At 41.8% G+C, this 9729-nt stretch overlaps 1 protein-coding gene across 1 annotated transcript; it reads left to right on the forward strand.

Moving 5' to 3' along the window:
- Nucleotides 1–1292: 1292 nt before the first annotated feature.
- tcima (transcriptional and immune response regulator a) lies at nt 1293–2231 on the forward strand. Its single transcript, XM_030791645.1, has one exon. The coding sequence runs from the start codon at nt 1377–1379 to the stop codon at nt 1677–1679; it is 303 nt and encodes a 100-aa protein (XP_030647505.1). The 5' UTR covers nt 1293–1376; the 3' UTR covers nt 1680–2231.
- Nucleotides 2232–9729: the final 7498 nt, after the last annotated feature.

Raw genomic sequence — 9729 nt, forward strand, 5'->3', positions numbered from 1 at the left:
AGGATATGAGCACTTCTGAAATATGTCTGCTGGTTTGTTTACATTTAGGTTCTGACTTCAGGTTGGAAAGAGAGACAAGCCCTATTATCAGCATAAATCAGCAGAATTCAAGACATGTACCATTTCTGTCAAATAAACAACGCTTTCTCTCGGTTAGGAGATGGGTGACTGGGGCTATTTAAAGCAGTGGCCATCTTACGGGAATAGGGAGATTGTATCTATGTATAACCTTGTTTACCTTGAAATGACATTAAAAGGACCCATTCAGTTTTCTAGCATGTTTCTGCTAGATGTGGAAAACAAGGTGTTTATGATAGCTGGGTAAAATTTCCATTGTGTAAAAAGGCTAATCCTCTCGTAAATATTTGAAAAGTTAATCATGAAGTTACTCCATTCCATCTGATCTGACACAGAAAAACAATTTTGAGGCTTTCAACCTGGATTCAGATTTGACTCACTTTGTACTGATCTTATGTGACTAGGAAAAAGAGGTCTGCAAAACCACTCTTTCCTTCAACTCCTTTAAACTTGGATCCTTGATTTGACTGCAATTTCAGATGAAGCACAGACGATTGTTGAACAAGCAAATCTACATATCTTCTTCTTTTAATTTTTAATGACTCTCATTTGTATATAAAGAAAAATAACTATTATTTATAGCCTTGTGACTGGAAAAACTAAACTAGATCTAAATATTGGACATAGCGTTGAAGAGCAGCCTTCAAACTGAAAGTGACTTGATTTGACTTCTGTGCCTTGACTGATTGCTTTGACCTCAGGGTTTTAGCTTGACTTCGTCTACACAACTCAGTTATTTTGCTTGATTTAGACTCAGTCTCTGGACTGTGCGCATCAGCTTGCTTAGGACTTGGAGAGTGTAACTTGGATGTGTACATTTATAGGTGATCTACATATGACATTAAATAAGCCATGCGAAAAATTCCCCTGCTACTGCACTCCCTTTATAAGACAATGCAAAAGTTTCTCTATACGCAATGATATCATATTTCTCAAGTCCTGTGTCGTTATTTATTTATGTACACGACATGCTATGTGGCTCGAAGGATTCCATCAGATAAGTTTCAAGTTTGCATAAAGTTGTCGGAATTCTAGTACACGAACGCTGACGCCTCGCGCTCTGGGTTGATACTGTACTTGCTGCAGAGATAGGCGTTTCCTGTGGGACTGCTGAAGTGCTTGTGATGTCATCTTGCCAGCTTTAGCGCGCCTACTGGCTCTTTAAATAGCGCGAGCGGATCAGTCTGTGCTTCACTCCAGCTACAAGCTCTCAAACGGTCGACAACTCCGACTCAGCCTTGGAGAGTTGACGAATCCGTCCCGTTGTCAAATACTCACAAAACTGAAGAAACAGCAAGATGTCGACCTACGTCAGTTCGGATTCTCGCCGGGTTTGCCCGACCCTCCATGGTAACAGATTTGACACCGCTCACCGCAAGCGTGCCGTGGCGAACATCTTCGAGAATGTCAACCAGGACGCGCTGATGCGACTGTTCCAGAAAACGGGCGACATGAAAGCCGAGGAGAGAGTCAGGAGCATCTTCTCCTTTGCACAAGACCCTGAGGAGACGGCTAAAGCGCTGATGGCTCTAAAGCAGAGAAAGAAGGATAAATTTCTGCAAATTGCCGGCATGGTTCGAAACTTCCTCAAACTGCGTTGACTGTTTTTACCTGGGCTCTTACGAGAGTCATTGGAGCACAACCGCTGACAGGTTGGACAAACGAACCTGACAAACGAAGGAGACCTGTTCTAGAACAGGACAAAGTTGTCATGGGGATGAATCGAAACTTCTCACCTTGGATGTTTCAAGCTGTTACAAAGGGCTACAACAGCGATGCTATCCGCCATCAACTGGTCGCCCGAACAACGACAGAACGCACAGCATTGCGCTGTGATGCGACGAGATGAAGGAGATGTTTCATGAAGGAGCGTCTGAAGTGATAGGGAAAGCAGTCAAGGATTCCCGCACTGCATTCAAGGACACAATAAATATGTCTTAAAAGACTCATTTGCATTTTAAAAATGCGTTATCACTACCGCACCGTTTAGGTGCACAAGAAAGGACCTTGACAAGAGACTCGTGCCGAAAAGAAAAAAAAAAAAAAATAACCTGAAAATGTTTGTATCACTTGCCTTGTCACTGTACCAGTTTGACTTTTGTGATAAACTGCTTTAACACTTGACTTACGTCCACTAATTTATTGTTTTTTGTTTGTTTGTTCCCCCCCCCCCAAAATGTTAACTTCAATCATGCATTTTCAAATGGTTATTTTTCACTTTCTATAAATAAATTATTAACTGAAAATGATCATTGTCCCTCTCTTCATCTCTTCATTTTTGTCCTGTCTCGTGATGTCTTGGTGGTTGAACAGACTAGATTAAGTAGATCATGCTCATCACCTATGTCGTGGCACCTGCATTAAAAATCCCAAAACACCAAATGGTTCTTCAGGGATTAAAAAAATGTCCCATAATGGAATTACTAATGATAAGCACAAGATATTAGTAAATGCTCTAAGTCTTGACATTACAAAGTTATACAGGTGTGTGATGTACTAAAACAAATCACTGGCTACGGCCCAGTACCATCTTCGCATCTTATTTTGATTGTGCATGGATGCAGCTGAGTATGACACTTGCACTGATGTTGTCAAGGCAACTACAAAGCACTTCATGCACGGATCATGTTTACATATGCTAACATACTCTCTGAAAGTGCTTGATCAGCAAATAAAGGAGGGTACTCCTGCCAGCCGCCAAATTACACCGGCCAGAGTTTGACATTTATTTGCTGCAAGACATGAATAAAACACAGTACCTCTCTAAAAGAAAGGGTTGAATGAAAGCCAATAGTCTTAATAAATGCAGGACATGATGCATGCTGTTAACGCTCCGTCTAACCTACATGTAGCCTGACCTGTTTCCTTTCACATTTGCCTTGCAATAAATCCATAAGCATCTAAGTATCAAAACAGGCCTAAGTAATCAGTCATCAGCTACATAAGAACCATAGCAAGATAAAAAGAAAACAAAAACAAACAAACAAACAAAACAAACAAACAAACAAAAAAAAATAATGGCACTGAAGTGAACTTACATTTTCAGGCCAAGTAATCTAGTCATTTTTTTTTTTCTGCTTAATGGAACAATTCCCTGATGGAGAGGTTTGTTTCAGTCCATGTTTCATCCCCCCGTAGAAACAGGGCTGTTCGAGGGGGATATACTATTACTCGCTGCTCAATGTGGCAGATCTTTATCAAGTTTCCCTGCTCTATGGCTTACCAGACCGGCGTGAACCAGTTTGGAGGAGGAAGCTTACCGCTCAGCTGTGTTTGTGTAAGGTGTACTGCCTCAACCCCGCGCGCCACAGATAAGAGGCTGTCTAAGTAGCATTACTTGGATTTTGCCACCGGCTGATCTCTTTATAACTTCCTCGGTTATCCTTAGGGCAATTTTTCTTTTTCTTCACAAACGTTAACATATTACCACTTTTCAAAGAAATCCCTTGTAACGTTGTGCTTGTGGTTGAACTTTGAACCAGTTTTGTGCTTTTTTTTTTTTTTTACTGCGGTTTGTTTGATGAGACTTTTGGTATGGGAGGGATTAGCCCGAGAGGTACAGATCAGTGGCTAAATGTTAATCTTATTGCTTCAAGAGACTCTTCACTGGTTCAAACCAGTTTGGAGTTACTCAGAACACGTCATGCCACATCTGACAAAACGCTGCACCCACGGGTGAGTATAGGCTCTGGAGGCAGAGTTCTCCACACCTCCTCAGGGTGGGGAATTCTTAGGTAAATATACACCTACATGAGATGAACTCTCATCTGGGGTTACCAACTGACAATTCAGAGAGTAGCACATCTTGCTTGGTTTTAGCAGACTCTAAGCCTTACTCTATGGGCCTGAGAGACGGGGTGAGAAGGAGACAGAATTTATGTGAGCACACGACTGTGTGCAGCAATTATATACATACACACAAACATGCACAAACACACACAGACACACACACACACACAAATTTCATCAGCAACAATGAAAGGAAACAATCCCGTTGAACATCAGTTGGAATGACATGTCCAGACAATTCAGTCTGACTTTGGCATGTTAGCCCTCCCCCCTCTGGTTTACCCACTGGGTATCCCCCCATTTTTTTTCGCCTCTCTTTTACCTTTTAAGGCAATACCAATTGTTTGGGAGCAGAAAAGGAAAATGGTTAAAGCCGATTGTCTTTGTGCTGCACTGGGTTGTATGATATGCTTGACTCAGAACTGTCCCCTGTCCTCTTTCCCTCCCATTTCCTCAGCGACCTGCCTTTGATGTCAACAGACAGCGTGGCAACAGAGTTTGTACGTCTCCCTCTCTGTATGTGTGTGTATGTGTGTGTATGTATGTGTGTGTGTGTGTGTGTGTGTGTTTTCAGACTGTTACCATGGTGACCAGAAGCCCCGAGAGGGGGTGAGTGAGAGAGAGAGAGGCTGACGGTGTCAGGAAACTTGACCGCGAGTTCCAGTGCAAACCGGTTTAGAGGCAAACGCGTACAGAGAACTGATACTCATTGGTATGATACGATGAGATTAGTCAGCCTTAGACGAATGCTCATAAAAAAAAAAAAAAAAAAAACTCTCACAACTAATGACTACTCAAATGACTACTGCTTTCGTAGTGCCGGCTGTTTCCTGCCAAAATACTGATTTATGTAATACTGGCTTACTATTTATTAACAAACCCCTGCTGGACAGATTGCTCTCTAAAATTAGAGTAGTTTAAACAGACGATACATTCTCCCCAAAAGCTGTCACAGTCAAGACTTCTGTCAGCGAGCTGATTTTTTCCTCTCAGGGATAAGCTATTGTGGACTTCAAATTTTTAAACATTAGTTCGAAAGCTACCGGTATGATTTCCGAGCCAGCAACAATTCTGCAGTTCCCAGAAACTCTGACGCGCTGTTACACATTGCCATTATTCTAGTCAGATTGTGTTTGTTTGAATCATAACTAATGAACTAGTGTATGTAACAAAAGAGTACAAAAGTGTGTACGCTGCAGAAATATCTTTGAAGGCTTTACCAGAAATCGGGCTGACGATTCACAGGTCAGACAAACTTAAGGAATTCGTTTATACAAGCATCATACGACAATAGCAGTGTTTATCAGTCTCTGTCTAGCTTACAAAGAATACGCAAAAGCAGACGACATTTGAGTGACTTAATTCAGCAAGCAAAATATTTAGGACAATGCTTCCTTAAGCTGACTAATACACTAGGAGTTTACACGTGTACTGTAACTGCTGGATCAGCCATAAGAACGATTTTGTATTAAGCCAAACGCCAACCTCTTTTCATTCATTGTGTCGAAATCACCGGGCATTGGCTAAGCTGTCAACCCACACACATAAACAGGGTCACGGCCAATGAGAAGGCTGGCTCCGCTCAGGAAAGAATGGAACGAGAGTCATTTGAACACAGTGACAGTGTTATTTTCACAGCGTTTCCTCTACTTGTGTTGACATGACTCAATTCTTTTCCCAAAAGACCAAGTTGGTCGATCCATTTCAGCACCTGGCCCTCTCTTTGAAAAATAAGGAAGTTTAAGTAAAAGACAGGATTCCCCTGTACCTCTGGCAGAAGAATTCCAGACATCATCGACATATTTGTTTCGTTAGGTCACCACGTGTGCCACGGCATGACAGACGTAATTGCGCGAACACCACCCTCACAACCCATCCCCTGTTCCTCGATAAATCTCTTCTTTGTTCGTGACGCATTCAGGATTTCAAGATGCGTTGGTCGCTGTTTATGTGCACGGTCTGGTCTAGTTGCACTACGTCAATTAGGAGTCTCAGAGGTGAAAGCTGACCACCGATATTTGACCTGCGCCCTCATCTAAGGAAATGCCATGGTAACGCGTTGATAAACCAGGAAAAGAAAGCAAAAGAAACCAAAAATTAAAAACAAAAATATTCTCTTATTGGGAAGAAATCGCGTTAGTTTCTTTTCCTGGCGACACAAATCTAGAGAGCGAATGTTTTGACAAAGGAATTATGCACCATACCTAACGATGGACACAGTATGGAACATGCAACTTTAAATAACGTTTCATAAAACAAAATAATATAGTTTTTCGTGGAAAGTATTAGACACAGGTCAAACTGTCATTGTCTGATAATAACTAGTCTAACATACAGCTTCAGCAACAGGGTCAAATTGTTTTTATGATATTCACTTCTAATACTTGGCAGTCTTTGTAACATAAGCAAAACCAATTTTGTCAAGTTATAAAACCGTTCTGTGAAATCGAGAATCATGTAGGCCTGACCTGTGGTAACCTGCACGAAGGGACGGGCTGTTCTTTTGACTCTGTGTGTGTGTGTGTGTGTGTGTGTACTGTCCTCTGTGGATTGTTCACGCTGAAGATTTGTCCGAGTGTGCACTTTGTCTTTGTCTTTGTCTGTGTCTGGACAGGGACTCCATTGTTCTAGAGGTCTGGTCTTGGTGGAGCTGTGTAGAGAAGTGTCTTCCTGCACTAAGGGGATTTGGGTGTTCTCTCTCTCTCTTTGGGGTTGTGCCAGCAGACAGACTGTCTGGCCGTGGTTCCACAGTTTGGCCTTGCTATTGTTCCCCCCCCCCCCCATTACTGCTCTACCTTGACACCTCCCTCAACTACCCTCCCACCCCCCCCGTTACCCACAGCTTGGATCCACAGGTGGCGCTGGATCTAGCAGAGGAGGAAACCCTGCCCCCCCCCTTCTCCAAAACAGCACAATGGCACTACATGCTACTATTTATACACCAATTGCTTTGCTTTTTCTTTATTTGTTTAGTTCGTTATTCTCTTGTGAGTTATTTTTAGATTGTGTGTGATTACATAAACATTAATTTTGAAGTATACCATGTTTGCTCCATACAGAAAAAGGTACTGAAATCCTTCAATATTTGTTTTATAATGTAAAGAGCAGTGTATTGTTTGTTTTCGTGTATCGAACGTATTTAGAGGTGCTTGTATTTTAATTACTCTGGGCACTTGGAATTGGTTGAGCATATTTCAACATTTGCTGGTCTATGCCAACTCTCTAAACATCTTCAGCTGTTTTTTTTATTGTGCGTGTATGTGTTTTCTGGAAATGAATGATTTTTAGGAAAACAAGCTAATTAGTGTCTCAATGTGTAACACTTTGGTTCACTCATTTTACAGTGAGAGAATGTTCACTTCTTTTTGATTAAGACAGAACTATGATGATGCAAGACAGGTGAACTGTTTCACCTGAGAACAACACTATGATAAACTCGCGGTGCGCGGTGAGACATGGAATGCTTTTCCCTGCCGGAACAAACTCATCAATTTAATTTCTGTCATTAACACGCCCTTTTTCCAATCCAAGGATGGTTGAACCAGTTTAAGGCCAGGTTATGATGTAATGATCATTCTGTGGAAACTCATAGAGGGCAGATGACTATTGTCTGAATTTCTCCATCTGTAACACAGATATTTCAGTTAAACATGAGCTCCACAGAACTCCATCACTAGGAAAAACTACATCGTTTTGTGATTGAAATTGAAAATCAAAAAAGTATTACAGCTGCAATGTCTTGTATTACATCATATGTTACATCGTTTATGACGTCTGTCTTTCTTTCTATCTCAGAAACTAGATATCATTAACAATATTCGGATGGCATTTCAAGAATGTGAGTAGATCACTAATTTTAATGTTCATTGTTATAGGTCACCTCCGGTCGTCTCTTGGGGTTTGTATAACTCACGTAGTGTATATCAAAATTTAGTGATTTTGCTCATTAAAGTTACTTTGCCTGTTGATCTTTGCTCATGGCCTACTGAGATGAACAGTCTAAATGTTAAGCACAGAGATAAAGAGATAAACTGGTGCTGGCATGTGACACGTCATGTGAAAAGATACTGCCTCTTGTCTTGTTCTACTAAACGCATAAGGTTAAAATTTGACAAATTACTCACAGAGGTTGTTGGCTAGTGAGTGCATACCCCTGATAACTCTGAAACAATGGTTTTTGAACTTAGCCCTTGGGGACCCATGTTTTGCACTCTCGCCCATGTATCATTGTGCCTGTGTTGGGCTAACCAAGACTTGTTGACACTTAAATAGCTTCTTGTAAATGCAGCTGTCAATGTCAAATTGCATGTTTAGGAGAAATGCTTTCAAAATGTTGTAACCTAGAAGTCTTTTGACGTGTTGCAACCTGGAAAAATGCTGAAGTTCCTATCTTCAGTTCTCTGTCTGTAGAATACGCTGAAAACCGGTGTGCTACACTTCTCCTTTTTAAATCCCTTTTGCTCTTTTCTTTGCTTTTGTAGAAAAAGTGAAAGTAGAAGTACTCTTGCTAAAAAAAAAAAAAACATACTCTAAGTAGAGTCAAAGTATCCCTCCTGAAAAACCCTTAAGTAAGAGTAAAATAGTCACTCAGTTACAACTGACAAAAATAGTTGTCAGTTAAACTCAACTGAGAGTACTTTTTTTGTTTTTTTTTTTTGGCAAGAGTGCTTGTACTTTTACTTTTTCCACCCCTGCTTATGAGTGTGTATACCAATGACTGCATTTCCTGTCAGTTACAAGTTTCATCAGCCATTTCATATTTTGTCTTTGTCAGAATGACAGTCCTTCCAGCATAAGTTCTTAATAGTGACAGAGAGAGAGAGAGAGAGAGAGAGAGGAACAGAGAGAGAGAGAGAGAGAGAGAGAGAGAGAGAGAGAGCAGTAGCCAGAGAGAGCTGATGGCATTATGAGTCAAGTGTTTAATTGCTTTACAGCTCAGAGAGCAGGGGCTGGCCGGGGAACCCCATGGCATGGATTGGGAAACACTAGCGGCTCCTCTCGTGTGGACCGGAGGACGGGTGGAGGTGCGCTGTAGCGCCTCGAACAATCGCTCTGCACCTTGCCAAGCTCCACCTCATCGGTCTGCACCCACAGGAACCTGATAAAGAAGGACAGGAAAACCGATAAGCTCCTCAATTGCTCCTTAGAACTGATGTATATCAGCGTCATGCAAGCGCCACACAGCGTGTCAGAAGAATAGACGGATATAGAGACAGGCGCTGTCACCTTTTCTTGACATGCGATGCTCTAGAGGCTGAAAAAGACCACACTTCCTCTAATACAAGATGCAATCAGTTGTTCATTTAAAGATAAAGACTGCTATTGAGGTGCCAGATGCGAGCAGCGAATGAAGACCTTGGATTGCTCATTACATACATGTAATAATGTTGTGTTGGCAAAGCTTCGCTGTGAGTCATCCCTGTTTAATTGTGTGAGCGCTTACCTGCAGCGCAGTCAGACGTAACAGGGATGGGTGTACTCATCCTTATGTTCCAGACAATATCTTTGTGTGTCTGGCGTGTGCGTGTGCGTGCGCGTGTGTATCTGTGCATGCGGTGTGTGCATGATTAAGGATTTGTGAACGTGCACGTGTGTGTGTGTGTGTGTGTGAATGAGAGGTAGACAGAAAGAGACTGAAATATTAAATAAGTGAGCAGGTTGAGATGGGTCACTAGGTTGGGTGAAGAAAAATGTGAGTGAAAGAAAGGTGAACAAAAAGGTAAAGTATGATTAAAGAAGAGAGTAAGAGCAAGGGGGAGAGAGAGAGAGAGAGAGAGAGAGAGTGTCATGGGGGATGAGGCTTTTGGCTGGATGATGAAGCCACATGATGCGAGTATGACCAGCAGGATGAAAGAGATTAGG

The sequence above is a fragment of the Chanos chanos genome, chromosome 14 (assembly GCF_902362185.1).
Source record: "Chanos chanos chromosome 14, fChaCha1.1, whole genome shotgun sequence".
Lineage (NCBI taxonomy): Eukaryota > Metazoa > Chordata > Actinopteri > Gonorynchiformes > Chanidae > Chanos > Chanos chanos.